At 41.3% G+C, this 20,292-nt stretch overlaps 1 protein-coding gene across 4 annotated transcripts; it reads right to left on the bottom strand.

Annotated features, from left to right (window-relative positions):
- Window positions 1–1,439: 1,439 nt before the first annotated feature.
- On the bottom strand, window positions 1,440–19,078 carry LOC136102368 (carbohydrate sulfotransferase 9-like). 4 transcript variants are annotated; one of them, XM_065839390.2, is made up of 5 exons: window positions 18,872–19,078; window positions 18,716–18,745; window positions 10,325–10,435; window positions 6,460–6,603; window positions 1,440–6,019 (listed from the first exon to the last, which is right to left on the bottom strand). In XM_065839390.2, the coding sequence occupies exons 4-5, from the start codon at window positions 6,551–6,553 to the stop codon at window positions 5,169–5,171; spliced, it is 945 nt and encodes a 314-aa protein (XP_065695462.1). In that variant the 5' UTR covers window positions 6,554–6,603; window positions 10,325–10,435; window positions 18,716–18,745; window positions 18,872–19,078; the 3' UTR covers window positions 1,440–5,168. The 4 variants fall into 4 exon arrangements, with proteins under 4 accessions (XP_065695462.1, XP_071665280.1, XP_065695463.1 ...); XM_071809179.1 differs by lacking the exon at window positions 18,716–18,745; XM_065839391.2 differs by lacking the exons at window positions 18,716–18,745; window positions 18,872–19,078 and adding an exon at window positions 17,453–17,776.
- Between the last annotated feature and the right edge of the window lie 1,214 nt (window positions 19,079–20,292).

The raw sequence follows: 20,292 nt of genomic DNA, 5'->3' as shown, positions 1-20,292 counted from the left end.
CAAGACTCTATACTTTCCTTGTTTTATTTCATTACATTTTTCCCTGCCCAACTCTCCAGCCTGTTCCGGTCTCGCTGGATGGCAGCACAACCTTCTGGCGTGTCAGCCACTCCTCCCAGCTTGGTGTCATCAGCAAACTTGCTGACAGCGCACTCTATTCCCTCATCCAAGTCTGCTGATCCGTTGGATTTCTATTCTCAGTATACTGACTGAAGTTTATTATCACTTGACCTCTTTCTTTAAAAACAGTTCTTACCAGAAGCAACATTGTAACTGCACACTTGGGTACATTCAATACCCAGTTAAAACTTCCAAGAGGACTTCCTGAAATTTCAGACATCTATCAGCTAAATTCTCTGCCTGTTTTGATTTTGTTTGTTTTACATTATTTTATCTAAGTTATATAATTCAATATTTTTTGTTTTGTTTTAAAGCATGACCTTGCATATAATTCTGGAAGGAAGGGAGATAAGAAGTGCTGTGACAGGGAGAAATCATGCCAGGCCTACACCACAATCACAGAGCATGTGTCATTTTCTCCTCCTGTTTCCCTCTTTCTTTTCTTGTTCTAGCTCTGTGATAGACAAGCTAAGAAAACTGGAGATCATAGAGCTAAAAGATTTTGACATGTTAACAGTCTGAATGCAGAAATAGAATCACCTTCTAGCTGTGAGCCATGAGAGCTGCATTTTGTTTGATGTGCAATGACTTGCATGGGTGGTGTTACCTGTTCTTCCCCTTGGTCAGAGGACAGTTTTGTGGAGCAGCAAACACTCGAAGTTTTATTGCTCATGCTGTTTGTCTGCAGACACCTTTTATTCTGTTCACAGCTGTCCTGCTTTGGGAAGTTCTCTGAAACAAGAAACCACTAATCACAGTTTACCTGTTAAGATTCACGTTCAAAACTCTATGAAAAATTAGGACTGCTTAAGGGCAGAACCATCACTTCTAAGTGGAGGAAACACCTGCTTCAAGAAACAACTGGTAACGTGATCTCCATTGCTGACACACACTGATCAACTATCAGATCTGTTATACTTTCACAAAGAAAGTGTGATGTCAGGTTTCTGGATGCCTATCCTGAAAGGAGTGTGTGAGGATACCCATGAGAATGGGAAAATTCTCTCTTATTTCCTCACTGCTGATGGATCGATTTATAGGAAAGATGCACACTTGATTTTACAAGATTTTTTTGTTTCTCTGCCTTTCTCCGCTTGGTTCCGTCTTTTCTCCAAACTAGAACACTCATTAGTATTTGCTAATTCTTTCAAATCAATGTCCTGCGAGACAGCTTTATATTAATGTACCAAAACAGAGCCAAATGCCTTTGTATTTGTTGTTGTCTAATAGTGTGTGGCCTCTGTTATGATTTCATGAAACAGCTCCAAGTCTTGTGTTTTTTGTTAAATGGATGTTATTGTGAATGATGAACAAATAGATTAATGTGTTAACTCACTACAGTTTATTAAGGTAATCAGAAATGAAACATAGCAATGGTCATATCACAGGTATCTAACAATAAATCAGAGTTATGGCATGCTCTATGCCTTCGAATCCACCCTGGCGCCTGAGCCTTGAGCCACATCATGCTGACTCCACCCCTGCTCCCAACTGCAAACACGCACATTACTCCCAGGAAAACATCACCTAGAGCTATCACTCAAAGGAAAGAAGCTCCACTGGAGGTTCTTCTTTAGGCAAAAGCAGGAGAGAGGTGAGCTCAGCGTAGAGCCGTAGTTCTGGACAGCATGCATGCAGTGAAGACAGTAGAGGGAATCTTTCTCCCAGGCCATGAAGAGACAGTCATCTTACCATTTTCATCATAAAGTTTACAGGTATATTGCAATTCTTGTGGGCTAACTAGAACAAGGTCCAGAGCTTTCATCAGCTTTTTTACATTACAATATTAAGAACAAAGTAACAGTAAGCCCTTTCTCTTGTCGAACTTACAATGCTGTCCAGTAGAATGAGCCTTGGGGTTCAACTGGGGAATAAACAAGGTGATGTGGTCCTCACTCTGCTCTGGGCAATGAGCAGTTGCTCACACATCAGGAAATATTATAGACCAGAGTTTTCCACAAACATTGCCAACTTGACTATCACTAGAAAATACAGCGAACTCAATGCAACTACTGAACACCTTGCAATTTTCTCCCATAGACTCATTTTTTGAACTCAGCCCAAACTTCCATGCCCATCTTCACAAGCTGTGAAATCTTTTTACGAAGTCACCATTGTTTTAATTAACTCTGAAACATACTGCAGAGCTCTCATGTACTCTTGTGCCACTGCACAGCAGCTCTTGGGTGCGGGTGTTAGTCAGTACTCTCAAGTTCACAGAAATGGAAATGCATTAAATTGGGTTGAACATTATAAGATGCCTGCAGGGGAATGTTGCCAGATCCTTTATAGGGTAATGTCCTTTTTTTCTATCTTCCAAAAGATATCAACCCTTTATTCTCCTTTTGTTAGTGTTGGTAATGCACAACTTATGCTGTTTGTGCATGACAGTGGATCCTGAGCTTTTGTTATAAGAGCACACATGTCCTCTGCAGATTTTTTCTGTTGAGACCCACACTAGCTAAACAGCATTATAGCAGCCAGTGGTTCTGGGCAATGTGCTACTCACAGCTCCATATAGGCAAATGTTAAATCTGAAAGTCCATTGTGAACAGTTATAGAGACCTTTTTGCATCAATAGAGAGCCTGCTGTTACTCACTACCGGTTGTGATGAATGAATTAGCCATCCCTTTTTCTGTCACCATTGCAGGAAGAATATATGATCCTGTGTGAAAAAGGAAATAAGAATAGAAAGCCACGCACACCTACCAGCAAGCAGCTGTAGGGGAGTGCTAACACTAGAGTGCTGATAGCGAAGACACCTATCAAACTCTGTCACAGTTTTCCAAGACTGGCTGATGGTGCCAGGAAGTTGAAGTATCTTTGCTGAAACTTATAGGTCTGTAAAAGCAAGTTATGATGCAAATCTTATTCCCTTATTCCTCTGCATGATCTGGTAAAGAAAGTAAGAAAAGCACGTAGCTGGCAATGGTTCTGATTCAGGAAAAAGAGCGAGAGAGAGAGAGAGAGAGAGAGACTGCATCCCTCTGCATAGCCTTAACTTTGATGGGAGTAATTTCTGGCTTCCTCTGCCTCAGCATAATTAATAAATTAAAAAAATTCAACATGAACTACAGGGCTTCCAGGGCAGTGTGAGCAATCCAGTACTGGAGCATAGTAGCACTGTAGAGATACCAAATATGGTGATGATGAGCATAAGATCCAGAACCATTAATCACTCTGCATAAAATCACAAGCTATTTAAAAAAAAAAAAAAAAAAGTTTCGCTGTTCTTCCTTGGTCTTCTTGCTTTGGATCCTTCCTGTGCCAAAGCTGGCCCATTTATGGAATAGTCAGCCATGCAAGAGCTGCCAGATGTACTGAATGGTAGTCCTGGCTTTGTGCACCATCTGCCATCAAGGAGGAACACAGAGAACTTCTTCCTCTGCCTCCTCCTGTCACCATGGTTTCACCACTGTCTCCAGACAATGTCACTGTATCTTCCCTTTGGGATGGACCACCCCTGCATCCCACCCCCTGCACTGGGAGCTCTCCTCACAACCCTCATGACTCAAATCCCATGCCATTCATTTTTTCCCAGTCTCCTTTTCCCTCTCCCTTGGCCATGCTGCTGGCAGCAGTGGTTATACAGATTAGTGGCTGCAGTGTGATTAAGTTATTTTGTCCCTGTCCTTTTCTATGTAATGAGAAGCTGTGAGCCAACTTTGGATCCAAGACTAGCCTGTCAGCCTTTGTACATTTGCAGATATATTTGATAGAAACTAAGTGCATTTGAGAGATTTTCAAATTAGGTCCTGAGAGGCTGACATCCCCTAAAGGTGGTGCTAATACTCACAATTAGTTTCTAAAACCTGCTTCTATTAATATGGTCACAAATTAATTTTCAGAGTGACTAGGCTATAGATTAAAAAATAAATTGGACAAGTCTCATACTAAATATAGTAGCAGTTATAGACCCCTCAGTGATCAAAAAACAAAGCCACATAGGAATATAGGAAGTGGATAAAGATTTGAGTTGCTTCTCCCACATGCTTCATTGCTCCCCTCATCATAACTCTACAATCTATTTGCACTCAGGCCCCTGTGAAGTGAGAAAGCAACAGGTAGAACAAATGTGTTATCTGAGGTTACCCAGCTTTACCCAAGTGCCATGTTCCGGTAAGTCACAAGGGCTTATGGGCTCCAGCAGGCACAAATGGGGAAAGACCAAACATTGTTCTTCCTGTGCTGACTGGCCAGCCAGTTGGCTGGGTGGTAAATGCTTTTGGAGAATAGATAAGAGTCACCTTTCCAGTGAGATTTTAGATCCTGCACCACCCCAGGTTTACAGTTCAGAAGGTACCTCTAACTACTTCCCTAAAAGAGATATTTTTTAGATCTTCTCTCTTAAATCAGACCATAATGCTCACAAAGGTGGTGAAAAGAGTTTGCAAATTCACTGTGAACACTAGATCTGCCCTTTGGAAGGTCTTGAAGAGATATAAGGGAAACCCTGGCTGGATTGCTGACAACTATACTGCTTGAGGGACGAGGCTGGTGGGCTGTGGTGAGAGCACTGCCAGAGGGAAATAAAATGAGGCATTAAGTTCTGTGTAATGCAGCTTCAAGCATCTGAAGATTTTTGCTTATTTCCTACAAGATTCATGATTGAGGCTCTCGCAGATGAAGAGTGGTTAGAGTCTAAAGTGGATTATTTATTGCTTCGTATAATCTTTTCTAAGAAAAAATCAAAATTGTTTATATAAAAAATGGTGCTCTACAAATATTCATTGTGGAAAACACTCTTCATACTTCCCCTATCTCTTACCAACTGACCAAAGTCTATCATTTTTTAAAAAGTCATCATGAAACAAACATATACCATTAATGATCAACAAGAAGATAATAATTTCATCTAGGTAAAGTACTGTACCATACAACAGGTCACGGCAGGGATTTGTTATAAGAGTGCTTAGGATGATGAACCATGTCTCCAAACACCAGTAAAATCTCAGCATCAATCAGTTGCCAACCCACCTATCAAGCAGCTGTGAGGCCAAGTTCAGCCCATTTTGTACAAAGGAAATTGTTCTTTGTTTAACCTATGTTAGTCATGCAGGGAAAAATAATCCTTGTATTCCATAGTGTAGTTGAACATGAAAAAATCCATTTGATACATTTTTATTATCTTCTCAATTTGTGCTGAGTTCAATTGTCTGAGATACTCCAAGGTGATGGCACCACTAGTTCGCTTCTCTGAGCTATACCTCTTCAAGTTGGGGTATTGCAGGTTCTCTGGTGCTCCAATGGCCCTCAAAACATGCTCAGAATCTATCCCCAAAGTTTCATACTTACCCAGAATATCATAGTGAATGTTGCAAGGATCACAGAGCAGAAACATGGGTTTCCAGTGAATGTCAAGACTCTCTGGCCCTCTTGATATAATGAAACTGACAAACTCCTGGAAGCTCACTTTTTCAGAAGAATTTATGTTTTTCCTAAACATTGCTTTCATCTCATTAGCGATAGTGATACTGTAATATGGCTCTGAGTGCAGAAGTTTGTCCCTGTAAGCTGAAACCAGCCGTTCCAAGGGATGCCTGGTGAACATCACTTTGGTGTAATTGTTCAGAAATTCCTTTTGCATGGCAGGAGGATAACTCTCTAGCTTTTTGATCACCGAGGTTTGGTGGATCTGGTCATGCTCAATTTCAGAAGCTTCTGTATTCAAGTCTTCTTGGAGAATAAAAATAGTTCTCTTCCAGTTGGAGCAGCCTACTTTGGGCACCTCACAGTAGATAAACTTATGTTTGTGCTCCACAAAGAGCCGGCTTGCAACATAAGAATCCAATTTGCTGCTTAATTTACGAAGGTTGTTCTTCAGGCAGACAGAAGCCAGCGTGCTTTTGCGATCATTTTGAATTGCCAGCCAGTCTGCAGAGGGATCAGGAAAAACACCTGCAACCAAAGAAGAAATGTACACCATTGGTATGAAGTAGACTCATATAAGTGTCTTTCTTTGTGACAATCATAGCACTCAATCTATCTCCCTACATACAAAGCTAATGAAGATGCCAAAATCAATTTTTTGTTTAGTGTCACTGGACTCCACCATGACAACCATGCAATGAAGTATCCTGCTTAGTGAAAGGTTTGTTAATATTAACGCTTTCAACACGTTCGCAGTATTACTCTAAGCAAGATTGATGTTCTAACACTTCTAATGTCATTCTTCCTCTCATACACTAGTAAGATATCTACCACACTGACAGGGCCTTGGATATTTTCATGGTATTGTTTATCACTTAGGCTCTGCAGTTACTTTATAACACGTTTGGTAAAGGTGTCCCTGGTTCTAGAAAACATTAAGACTTTCTGTTGATAAATTCTTTACTCACCTGTTAGATTTTTTTGTTTCTTACAGAAAAACCCAAAAAGAAATATCCCAAAAAAAAAATTTGGGAGAAGGAAAACTAACACTTTCTGGTTCATATTATTTTCACAGGAAGGGGGATGACGCGATCTCTAAAGTGGAAATTTGCCTGTCAACAAGGAAAGATAACACAAGTTATATTTTGTAAGACTGATACAACAGAGATAATATGGTATTCTCTTAGAGAATTTATGATAGCAGAAAGATCTTCTAAGCCCCATAAACCCAGGCTTTGCTATAAGTAAAAATTCTCCTATGAAGAAGGCTCACCACAATTATACTGTTAAATCAACCCAACAAATAATTCAACCATTTCAAAGTATTACAGAATTCCCCCCTTTCTCAGAACAATGAACTGTGTAACACTGACCAAATACTTCTCCCTTCTCATTTAAAGCTGATGTTCTGGTCAAGAAAACTCTCTATCCCTTTGTGTTGTGTAACAATAACCTAATTTAGGATTACAGAGATGTATTTTGGTTTAAATAACCTTATTTTTTTGAGTCTGGGCATACAAAGTTTTCTGTAACCTTCAACAGACCTATCCCATCTCTTGCCCTGAAGCTTTCCACTTTGTACAAATAAATCAATATTCATTGCAGGAGAGACTCTTCCACATTCCAGCAGAGAATCCTAACTACTAATGATAGATTAATTCTCCCATTCTATCTTTCCCAAAGACACTGCAGTGTATATATTGTTGCTGCCATCACTGCTGCAGCATAAGAGCCCCAAAATGGTTCACTATGGCAGGAGGCATATAGAAGCAGCAGAGGAAACAACAGAAAAAGAGATGTTCCATGTTCACTGATAGAAGGAGAGAAGGCCAACGGAGTCCAAAAGTCAAGGTATTCCCTCTCCTGTGCTCACTTGTTCTGTTCCTTTGCACTTCCTAGAGAGAGGTCTCTAAGCCCTTTGTGCAATCTTACTTCATTGCCTCCATTAGAAGGGCTCTTCACCACATACTTTTCATCACTTTTTATTTGAAGTAGCAAAATTAAGTGCAAAACCATAGCTACTGGCAAACATGAAATTCTACTTCTGTCCCATAAATTCTGCACCATCAAAAAAAGTCAAACAACATTGTCTTCTGCTTTTCAATTTTTCACCCTGAACCTGCTGGCAAAAAACCCATCAGTGCCTGGGTTTCTTGATGATGTAACTTAAACTTTTGTTTTGTTTTGTTTTTACAATGGATGTTTGATTGTTTTTACAATGATTTTGTTTTTACAGGATCACTCTTGAAATTATTTGTGGTGCCTCCTGCCACCACCCCTCCCTAGTGTGGATGTACATAAACCCCAGCTGGTATAATGGAAATTGGTTTCCTGGGTGTTCTGAGACAACACCAGAGGCAGAACTAGTTAAATTGCTGAAAATGTACTTACATACAAGGCTTCTTCCTTTCAGGGCTGAGGAGTGATTATTATATCATACAACCTTGCCAGCATATCTTCAAATTCACACAGTTAGGATGATAACTAATTATTCATAAAATCACAGAATACCAGGTTGGAAGGGACCGCAAGGATCACCTGGTTCAAACTTTCTTGGCAAAAGCACAGTCTGGACAAGAGGGCCCAGCACCCTGTCCAGCTGAATCTTAAAGTGTCCAATGCTGAGGAATCCACCACTTCCCTGGGGAGGTCATTTCAATGGCTGGTTGTTCTCATTGTGAAAAATCTCTCTCTTGTGTCCAAGTGGAATCTCCCCAGCAGTAACTTGTACCCACGTCACTCCTTGTAAAAAGGGAGTCTCTGTCGTCTTTGTTGCCACCCTTTAAGTACTGGAACATGGTGATAAGGTCTCCCTTCAGCCTTCTTTTCTCAAGGCTGAACAAACCCAGTTCCCTCAGCCTTTCCTCATTTGGTGGCTTCCCAGTCCTTTGATTATCTTTGTGGCCTTTCTCTGGGCCCTCTCCAGCCTGTCTATATCTTTTTTTGTATAGTGGGCACCAAAACTGAACACAATATTCCAGGTGTGGCCTGAGAAGCACTGAACAGAGTGAGATAATGACTATGTCTCTGCTGCTGATGGCCTTGCTAATGCACCCCAGAATCCTGTTGGTTTTCTTTGGCACTTTACATCTCTCTTAGTGTAGGCACGACCTGAGAAATGGAGAGGATGACTGTTCACCGTCTCTGCCTGTGAACATCATTACAAACAAATCTGCAGTCACATATATTAACAATTTACCTGTGTTTACATTAAACTTTTACAATATTCAAATGAATGCAGTATTTTTACACACGATGGCTTTAGCCAATGTTTTTGCATTTTCTTGGCTGCATAAGACTATTAAAAAGGCTGCAAGAAAAAATATGAGTTGATCTTCGCCTTTAACTTTTTCTTCACTGCACGTCAATTCTCCCTTCACTGTGTCATCTATTGACTTCTAATGCATCAAAGGCTATTTTCAAGGCCAGCTAAAGTCAGTCAGACTGTTCATTGATCTCACAAGGTCCAAGATTGAGTGATCCCTTTTTATTCTTTTTTAGAAGTGGTTTGAAGACACAATTTCACACGGTGTAGCAATTAAAATAAATATGACATTAAATAATTCTGTGCAGAGACTCCTTGTTAGAGCATGCTTAGGAGAAAGAACAGCCCCAGATTTCAGTATAAGTTGGGGAATGACCTATTAGAGAGCAGTGTAGGGGAAAGGAACCTGGGGGTCCCGGTGGACAGCAGGATGACCATGAGCCAGCACTGTGCCCTTGTAGCCAAGAAGGCCAATGGCATCCTGGGGTGTATTAGAAAGGGTGTGGTTAGTAGGTCGAGAGAGGTTCTCCTTCCTCTCTACACTGCCCTGGTGAGACCACACCTGGAATATTGTGTCCAGTTCTGGGCCCCTCAGTTCAAGAAGGACAGGGAACTGCTGGAGAGAGTCCAGCGCAGGGCAACGAAGATGATGAAGGGAGTGGAGCATCTCCCTTATGAGGAAAGGTTGAGGGAGCTGGGTCTCTTTAGCTTGGAGAAGAGGAGACTGAGGGGTGACCTCATTAATGTTTACAAATATATAAAGGGTGAGTGTCATGAGGATGGAGCCAGGCTCTTCTCGGTGACAACCAATGATAGGACAAGGGGCAATGGGTGCAAACTGGAACACAGGAAGTTCCACTTGAATGTGAGAAGAAACTTCTTCTCAGTAAGGGTAACGGAACACTGGAACAGGCTGTCCAGGGAGGTTGTGGAGTCTCCTTCTCTGGAGACATTCAAAACCTGCCTGGACACCTTCCTGTGTAGCCTCATCTAGGTGTTCCTGCTCCAGCAGGGGGATTGGACTGGATGATCTTTCGAGGTCCCTTCCAATCCCTAATATTCTGTGATTCTGTTAAAGAGGTTGGACTTAATTCACCCTAAATGCTATCACCTCAGGACAATTACTGTTATCGTACCTGTCTCAGGAAACAAAAAATGAACTAGATTATTTTAGCCTATTTAGATACTTGTATCACATATATTTGTTAATTTAATTACTGGTACAGAATACAGGGTCTGCTGTAAGACACATTTCATGTTGAAACATATCAATGAGTCACCAGGGGCAAATGGAAATGACTTACCTCCTTGACGAAAATAAGCTGTTTGTGAGCTAGTCAAACAAAGGAGACAACTCCTCTTCTAAGATATATTTGCATATTTGTCAAAGTAAAAGAGTCCTTGTTTTAATTCAGAATGGTAAGACTATAAGGATGGATAGAATGAGCTCCAAGGTGACAGGTGAAATCTGTATGGACCCCTCAAAAAACATCAAAATGCAGAGTGGCTGTGAGAGCTAAAATTTTCCATCAACAAGTGAGGTCAACATGATGATTCAGAGAAGCTACCTGAAGGTGAAGTCCAAAGGCTTCTTCTGAAGATATTTTCTGATGGGAGACTCAGATAGAGAGTTCTGTGTAATGCAAGGTCTCCAACAATGACAATCACCTATGAACAACCTGAAGAAAAAGAGGAAAGAAAATACTGAGAAACATTTTGTCATAAGAGGGACAGGTCACCTGGAAATGAAAAAGGGGGAAAAAATCCAAAACAAAAAATACCTTTGTAATACATTCAGTGTTGGTAGATCAGGTAAACTTTTCCTTCTATTCCTTCACATATGTCTTTTCCAGATATTTTTAATTGTGTTATCTATTTTAGATGTAATGAATTAATACTTCTATTTGCATTTTACCTCATTCTACCTTGAATTAAGTGTGATTTAAGGTGACTGGGTAACTACAAGGCATTCCTCAGTCAAGGTGTGGTGAATCTATTAACACAACAACTCCATAATAAATAATCTAGTTCTGCTGTAACCAAAGGGCAGCAGAATGGGCTCCCACAGGTAAGATGGAAAGACAGAATCATAGGACTCAAAAATAGGGCACGAGTGTCTCATAGTGAAAAGTAACACAGCAGGATTCACAGATATAAATGTCTATTTGGAATTAACATATGCCCAAAGAGGGGAGAAAATACTAAAATCTTAATAGAGGGCATTAAACAGGTTTGTTCTTGTTACACATAGTTGTGGGAGTTTTGTGGATTTATTTGTTTGTTTTTATTTTTAATGAAGCATAAAATCTTCTAGATAACAGTCTTACACTGCACTGTTGGTTTTTGCTTGTTCTTCAGATCACATATGGAGCTACAGCTTCATATTTTCAGCTCTGCATGTCTTACTGGATTCTGCAGATTTCATCAGAAATCATTTTATGACTCTTGGACATTACTAAACAGTAAACCAGGCAGTAAGAGGAATGATCCTCATAGAATCTTTTCTTGCAGAACCCTTTCAGAAGGATTTCTATCAGGTGATGAGATTTTTTGAGGCCTGCCAGTTAGATAGTGTTTAATCCCTTCAATGTTTTGTCCTGCCGATTTGATGGTTTTCTGACTTCTTAGACAAAACATGTTGCAGTATCAAGTCAAATGCTTTATAGAATTCTAAAACCACTATATCAATGTTATTACCTTAATCACCCAAACACAAACAGTAAGTCAGCTTGGTGAGATCCACGTCCTATAACATAATCCAAAGTTTCTCTGTGAGAGCAACCAGAGCAATTGCTCAAACCAAGAGTGGTAGCAAACAGGGAACAGATTATTGGAGAAAGCAATGCCAATCATCTCATGTGCATGTGAGATGGGAAATAGTCTTGAAGTCCTCATAAAATGAGAAATATTTATTGAATTCCGATCATCTTTGCACTACTGATAATTCTATCATCTCCTTCTACTAATCCATTGTTAAGATTCTTTTCTCCCTGGCGTACGCACTTCTCATAACAAGAGCAAAAGGAGTTGTATCATGTTGTTAATATCTTTGTTCTTGAGATTGCTGGCCATAAAATGGTTTTTCCATCCTTCTGTTTCCTTCAAGAAATTTACAATCATTTTCTGCTTTTAATTACTTTCAACATCCCCCTTTTCTAAATGCTATGCTGGGTATGGAGGAGTGGTTGGCAACCTACTTGCACATCCCCTGTTTGTCAGGATATATCATTTGACCTAGAAGAGCTCTTTGTCTCAATGATGAGATGGTACTTTTCCAGAGCTCGCACAAAATTGTCATATGCCTGAGTTAGAGATTTTTTTGGTTAAATTGCTTCCTCTTGGTTCACTTGTCTCACACTTGCTTCCCATTTTGTGATACTACGTCTTCTGCAATTATCCCATACGTCTGTCAGCGGTCTCGACTTTAACTGCATGTACCATAGGCAGCCACTTCACAACCACTCACACTAATCCAACCATCAGCTTTGGTATTGTGATGAGTTTCTTCTCCTCTGACCAAAGCAAGGTCTGATATAGAATCTTTAGTACTCTTTCAATTAGGAAATATTTAGACAGTCCAAAGATGTTTTAATGATAAAGTCATGTGAGTACATGACCTAGCACATCACACTCAGACTGAGGCTCTCCTCCTGCCGTGCAGGTTTACTCCCAGCACAGGCACCAAAGGAGCAGACTGTGTTGCCTTTAGCAGGTATTACCGGTACATCATTCTGTCCTTCAACTGCTAAAACAATGATTCCTAATATAGCATTCCCCAATCCTTCTCCTGGAACTGCTGAACCACTGCAACTGAAAAATCTGACTTATAAAAGAAGTACTGAAAAAATCTGTCTGAAAAAGCAATATTTTGATACAATCAGAAGTTCTACAACTGGAAATGTTGAATAATGTTAAGTCTTTATATATGGCATCTATTACCCAAGTATGGAAATACCTGTCCACACACTCGTATGTGTGTATGTGTATATTTCTCAACTATATGCATGTGTACACATATGTGTAGTTCAGAAACACATTAGTATCACTTACACTGGCATATTATTTGCTTCAAGTAAACTAAGTAGGTTGATAAGGATTTAAAGTCTTCTGGTGATAAACTTACGAAGGCGTGCCTCAAGCTAACTTTTTGCAAAGACAGATTGTGGCCACAACTGAGCATATGGAGTGATCCTCTGCACCTTGCTTGATGCTAAGTGGGACTTTCTAGATTAAAAGAATGAAGTTACGACAATGCTTATTTGTGTTCCTGATACATTTGAAGCCAGAATTTTAAAAAGGTATCAGTAGGGCAGCTCAGTGAAAGGCAGGGAAAATTGCTGGAAACAGATAACATTCTTGGTTTCTGAGCCCCACTCTGTACTTAAGCCCTGTTAATCCCTTCAGAAAGACAACTGCAAATACATACATACTGATACTGATATGTACATGGGTACATAGAAGGTGAGGAGGGGCTGATGTGCAGAAACCCCCCAGGAGCAGCCAGAATGAAAAAAGAAACAGGAAAAACAAGCTTTGCTGGACGCAGTTCTGAGTGTGATGTTCTAACAGGGTGAATTGCGGCATTAGAAGCCAGACTCTTGTTCACCCAGTCCTGGAGTCCCCTTCTTCACGTACAACTTGCTGTGGATGGGCAGGAGGGAGGGAGACCCCAGAAACTAGAGTCTCAGAAGGCAGGCTGGCCTGCTCTGTGAAGCGGAAAATCAGTAGTGGATTAGGAACCTCCAGCAGGCTGCAGACAGCCAAGAGCTAGAAGAACCATATGATCTGGGTCATTTTGTGAATAAGGACCAGGTCTGACATCATATCACTTGCAGCACGGGCTGAAAGGTGTTATGCGAGAACAGGTACAAGTTCAGCAGGGAAACAACACGTGGGCTCTGCTGGGGGCTACTGAGGAAGAAGCTGATGGGTGTCCTATAGAACAGCACACTTCACAGCAGAGAGGTGGGTACAAAGTCACTTATTCCAACACAGGCACAAGCTAAAACTCTTGTTCCCTGCAGTGGCCATCTCAGTCCTCCATTACTTCATCAGGTTTCTTTCTGGTCTCAGTAACTGCAGTGCTGCTTTCCTCATCGCCATCATTAAACTGCTTGCTATACTCCTTACAGCACCTTCTATTTCTGCCTTGTAGCTTCTTCTCTATTTCATTTCATGTCATCTCCCTGTCTTGCCTTCCAAGGTTTTTCTTTACCTGTCATTTCTCATGCTGTATTAGAAGCTCAACTTTACTTTTTGACCAGCCCTCTACCATTAGCCCCCCTTTTCAGAAGAAATTCCTGAAGCACCTACAGAGCTATTACATTTTTCACCTAAAACCACTCCTTAAAATCCTCCTTTTCAGGGATGCCAACACCAGTTAGGCTGCCAGTGTACTAAAACTGCTACCAACCACCCCACAAAGGAGCATGCAAAAGGAAGAGCCAATTTGGGAATGAAAAGAACCAAAGTGAGGAGAAAAAGAAGAGTACATGGGAAAAGACAGCACAGAGTCTGACAGAAAAACTCCCAGAGAGGCAGGGAGCAGCAACCTGAAGAGAAGTGGCAGAGCCAGGGCCATGGGAAATACTATAGAAAGGCTGTGTAGCCTGCTCAAACAATGCTGAGGGAAAGGGAGGTTGAGAATGGGAGTGGAAAAGACACAAAGTATAATTCAGCAAAGTAAAGATGGAGAAGAACAAAATCAGGAAATTAATATAGAAGTAAATATGCAAAACTATCCAATAACTTACCACAGACATTTGAAGAGGAAAAAGCTTAAGTGTACTTCAGTCACTCATGCACTGGAACCCAACCCTTACAATGTGAGAAGAACACATTCAAGGGAAATAATATAGAAAGGAATATGCAAAATTATCCAATAAATTGCCACAGACATTTAAAGAAGAACGAGACTAGATGTACCGCAGTCACCCATGCACTGGAACCCAACCCTTACTAGGTGATCAAACCTCTCTCTGTTTTCCTTCCCATAGTTGTAGCCACAAAGCCCCTAGACTTGATTTTTTTTAAATACAGCCACTTCCAACTGATACTGTCAGTGAGCAGTGAAGGACAGCTCTTCCCTTCAGGAAGGGGAGCTGGGAGCCAAGTACAATAACCACACGGCCAGTGTGGCAGGGGCCTCACCAGCCTGGATCCATCACCAGCCCTGAAGGGTGAAGATCTGGAGATTGTGGCCAGGTACAGCCAACAGACCAGATCATCAGGCAGAGCCATGGTGACATCGGCTCATGGGTGGACTCAGCTCAGCTGGGCCCTGGGGAGCTGAAGACCAGCCCTGCTGCAGCATCGCTGGGACAGGGACTAGTGGCCCCAGGGGCCATGGGATCCTGGGCTATGGGCAGGGTGAGGGAAGCCCCAGGGGGCTGGGCAGCGACAGTCAGTGCCCTGCTAGTGCTTTTGTGGCCTGACAGATAATATGAGAACAAACTCTCAGATGAGAACAGATAGTATGATAACAACAGATAATATGAGAACAAAGTCGACCTCCTCTGCTTGGTTACCTGGTAAAGGACTAACACTCAAAGGGCTAAACACTCAATTCTGAATTCCACACGCATCTCAACTGCCATTTAAACTACTGCAAAACCAATCATAGGAGAGCAACCTTCACCACCTTCTTTTAGTGAATCTAGATGAGCCTGAGAAACTTGGCAAGAAAGAAGAAAGGGAGAAGAGGAAGCACAGAAGAAAAACCTAGAACGTGACACACACCTATTATGGTGGCAATGAATGACTTCCTCCTAGGCTTATTTCACAGGAGATGGGGCCTCACAAATCCCTCTGCTTTTCTCATTATGTTGATAAATTGGTCTCTGGCTTTTCATGTGTCTTACAGTTCCATCCCAAACTTGTCTTCTCAGTTAATGTTGGTACTAACATTGTTGTCCTTGCCATTCAGGTCTACCCATGTTGTCTCAACCCTAGATCCTCCCTGTCCCCTCCTACTTGACACCTCCCTGTGTAAACTTGATTCATTCATTCCTGCCATTGCACACCAGATAGCACAGCCAGAACCGTCAGAAGCAGTCCCAGTTGCTTAGCACACAGCCCTCAGGCAACCTCCTGGCTGCTGTTTACCTCATAATATCCTTCTTGTATTCCCTCCACTAATACACCTCTGCCATAACTGATAACAGCCATGATCTCTCCTTCCTATTTTATACTTCAGTGCATACAAAATGTCTATGCTTAAACTATTTTCCTTTCTGTTCGCACCTCCTCCAACTTCCTCTATCATTCTAGTCTAGCTTTTGACCCTCATTTTCAGGATCCAACACTGTTTTGTTCAAAATCATACCTCTACTCTCATTCCCCCAACTCTTTTATATACATATGCATATATATATATATATATATATACACACACACACACTCCTTCAAAGACTCCTGTACAGGAATCACGTACAAGTCCTTACACTGGTGTTTTGGTGCCTGTTCTTTTACAGAAATAACCTTTTTCCCTGGAACATCTTGACACTTACTGACAAACTGTGTGTATAGATTCTGCTATCTTACATGAATCTAGACCTATTTTTCCTTTCCTTTCTGGTCTCCTCTGTATTGCAGGACAAGATGTTCAGCAGAAATGTTATGTTTAAAATCTGTTTTAGTGAAACATGTTTTTACCTCACACTATGGCACATGCAGCATCAAATATTAAGAAGCAGGGAAACAGTGGGATTAAAGTGGTGTGTAAGCTAAATTATAGAGACCATAAAATAAAGTATCTCCTAGCTTTTGGCAGCATAGTCTTGAAACAAAAGAGCTGACATTTCAGAGTATTTAACACTACAGTGCACTCTAAATAGTCTTACTGATTCAGTTACAGACATGAATGCTCAAAAGATCTGCAAATCTGTTTTTCAGAGCCTGCTCAAGTACCCAGAAAATGGAGAATGGACAGTCTATGAGGGTTTCTGAAAAGGTGGGTACCCCACACCATGTGGGATTATTGTAACAGACAAAGAAACTGTCATCCTAAAAACTCTTGCTTGATTCACTGCATACCTTCCCTCACCTGCTGTAGATAGTGGGGATCCTACTGCACATCCCTAGAGCATCTCAACAGCATGTCCGTCCTGTGAATCCAGTGTGTCATTTTGTGTGAAATAACTTATTTCTTTAAAAAACAAGTGTTGAAAAACTACCAAAAAATGTATTCAATGTGACATTATAACATGCACCAAAATCATTGTCAGTGGTGAATCATCTAGCTCCCTTGACCAATCGTATGACATTCACTTCAATGGAATAAGCAATAGTGGCAGTGGGTTGCTATCTTGTGAACAAACGCAGTATCAACAATGAAGAGACCCAAGCTTGTGAGACCTACCTGCTGACAGCAACAAAATGGAGAGGTTTGGGCATTAAGGATGCCATTCCTGGCACTGGAGGAGAATGACCCCCAGCACAGCTTGTCCCTGCTTTCCCCACGCCCACCACCAGCACAGCCTGCCCCGAGTCTTCCACTCCCTCTACCCACAGCTCCACCTCCTTGCACCCCACTCCCCAGCAGCTCCCAATACTGAGTTCCCCTCCTGCTGGACATACATTTGCACAGGCACCAGTGCGTTTCCCTTGGCCCCCACCCTTGGTGTGACCCCTTCTTCCCCAGTCCCTACTTCTACTCTTCAAGTAAAATTTTAACCCGGTCTCCAGCAAATCCTCACCTCACATCCAAAAGCCATCATTCCCAGACCACTTGCCCAGCAAATCCTGTTTTCCAGCTTCCCAAATGCCCATCAGATCTCACCCTGATTCTGCTGTTCAGCGTTCCCCAGGCACAAGCCAGCTCTTTGCTGGCTCCCACTGCCAAACTCCTCCCTTGGTCTCCTCAGGCAGCCTCACAGCCCCCCACACAACCACACTTCTGAGCCCAGCTTGTCGGATCTGTCTCTTCTTTTGCAAGCCTCCCACACAGCCCCACGGCTTCTCGCTCTCAGCTCTGCACTCAGCTAGTCGCAGGCTCTGCACTTCAGCTCCTCTAGCTATTTTAGTACCTCCCAAACTATACTGACACATTCTCCTTTCCCTCCCACATCAAATTTCACACTACTCATCAAGGCACAGTTTCTTCCTGATTATTTCATTCTTTGAGTCTATTTTGCCAGTGATTCCCAACACTTCCCCCAAAAAATCTTCCTCATGCTTGCCTTGTTATTTAAAATGAGTGGTTAACTCCATTGTGCCACCTCAGTATAGCAGAGGTTTCACAGAGAATACACAAGAGGAATCCTCTTAACCTCATTTTTCAAATGCTTTTTCCAAAGCTGGCCAAGTACCTGAACTTCTTAGAGAAAAGATCACCAGAGCCATCTGAGATGAGAAGCAAGAGCACAGTTTCCAAAACACCCTGTATAAAAAGCTATAAATCATTTTTGCTCAAAGGCTTTTAAAAATTATCCCAAAGTAGATATCTAACATGGAAAATTTCTACCTAAACACTTGAAATTTGACAAAATCCTCTGCAGCTGCAAACTGTATTGAAATGAGAACAGTCAAAATGCATATTACCCTTAGCAAAGCCAGAAAGTGAATGAAAGCATCTGTCTTTTCATTTCAGGCACAAGAATCCCTGTAGCATCAACTTTCAGCTGTATGTTAACTCCTCTGTTCTTAACTGAGGAGAGCTATAGCAATGAACAATAGACTGCCAAAAAAATCCTATGTAGATTCTCTTCATCATGGCGTGATTTCAAAAGCTAAATAATGTCTCAGGTTATTTCTTGAGAGATTTGATGGCAATTTCTAAATATATTTAACAAACAAATGAACAAACAAACCCCACACAACCAAACAAACAAAAAACCAACCAACAACCAAACACAAACAAACACAACTCTGTGACAAAGGAATCTCTCTTTGTGGAGATTCGACTACACTATGAAAATAACTGTAACATGAAAAGCTGCAAACAATCCAATTTTACTCACCAGACAACCTCAGTGGAGATTTCCCATCCTCTGAGTTGTGGTAAATAGAAAATAAAGATTCAGACAAAGAAAGATCAGTCCAAAGAGACACATTATTTTTATTTTATGCCTAGGTCTGCAAAGGAAACAAGGCAGAGATTTTTGTCTTCTCCTTACCTGGACTTCAAGGTTGGGCAAAGTGCTCCTGCATCCACACAGATGCTTTCCCAGGAGAGCATCTGAAACACTCTGCGTACGTATTATTCGTCTTTGTTTTGATTAAATGCCCAGTTGAAAGATGCAAGTGTTTCCCTCTGAATGTTTAGGTAAGTTGCACGTTACAAATCCAAGTGCTGTGTCTGTCTCTGGGTATAATGAGCAGCATTTAACCACACCCTGCGTATGGTCTACAGCAGCTGTCAGAGCCTGCCAAGTGCTTCAACACCAGCCTGCCAAGAGGCTGCCTGCTAAGCAACCAAGAAGGAGGATGGTTGAGAATATGAGAGTAAAGGTAATTTGGTTGAGAGCAACTGTGATGTGATAATGTACATTATTTTCAGATGAGGAACAAGAGGAAAGATCAATTCAAACCAAATGGACTCTATACAAGAGGACTTCAATAAACCCTGGGAACTGGAAGGTAAGCTCTCATGGGAAACATGGCTAAAGCAGAAGGAATTCAGTAGAGTTGGCAGTTCCTTAAAGAAATGATGTTTAGGGTACAAACACAAACAATCCCACACAGTAGGAGGATAGGAAGTACAGTCAGCGATCAACTTGGCTAAGCAATGTGGTCTTCAGTGACCTGAAACCCAAGAAGGAAATGTACAGAAAGTGGAAACCAGGCCAAACCCCTAAGGACAAGTATGAAAGAACAGCACAAGATGCTGAAACCAAGTCAGAAAGGATAAAGCACAAATTCGACTGCAAAACAAAATGGACATTAGCAAGAAACAAATCTGTAAGGAATAGAAAAACCTAGTAACAGCAGAAGGCAGAAGTATATTTTCCATCATTCTTCATAAAAGGGTGATCTGTCATTACATGACTAATAACTAAATTTAGCAAGAAAAAAAACATCTAAAATAGGAGAAGAACACATCTGAAAATAATTTGGAAATAGTGCAGTTCACCTCATCCTCAAGTACGCATCCACAGCGTATCTCCAGAAGAGCGCTCTGTTAACCATTGACTGTACTAAGTCTCCCTTGACTGTGACAGGAACCTACAGCCTCACACAGATATAGATGGCTATCTTATAGACAGCTACAAGTAGGTGAAATGAGGCCTATCCATAGTGAGAGCTGGGCCCAAGGAAGTGCACATGAAGACACCTTGAGAAGAGAGTGAAGCAAGCTCAGTGCTGTTACCTTCCTCCGGAAACTCAGAAGTTGTGCAAGAAATCTATAAAGAGGTGAAAACAGTGCTCACCTTTAAAAAGCCAAGAAATGAGGGAGACCAGTTCTACAAAAATACTAGAATAAATGAAAAAATAAATTATTCGTAGAAGTTTAGAGATAGTTTAAAAAGCTAATAGCCAACATGCTAAAAGTATAAAGCAATATAATTTCTGTACCAGGGCAACAAGTCTCATAAAC

The sequence above is a fragment of the Patagioenas fasciata genome, chromosome 5, assembly GCF_037038585.1.
Source record: "Patagioenas fasciata isolate bPatFas1 chromosome 5, bPatFas1.hap1, whole genome shotgun sequence".
Taxonomy (NCBI): domain Eukaryota; kingdom Metazoa; phylum Chordata; class Aves; order Columbiformes; family Columbidae; genus Patagioenas; species Patagioenas fasciata.
This window is presented reverse-complemented; position numbering and strand designations above follow the sequence as displayed.

What these genes read in the sequence shown, in the direction of transcription:
- LOC136102368 (XM_065839390.2), bottom strand. Translation starts at nt 6,553, where the DNA reads ATGAACCAGAAAGTGTTAGTTTTCCTTCTCCCAAATTTTTTTTTTGGG. An exon ending in GAAACAAAAAAATCTAACAG is followed by an intron (nt 6,020 to 6,459) that starts GTGAGTAAAGAA and finishes CTTTGGTTGCAG; the next exon opens with GTGTTTTTCCTGATCCCTCT.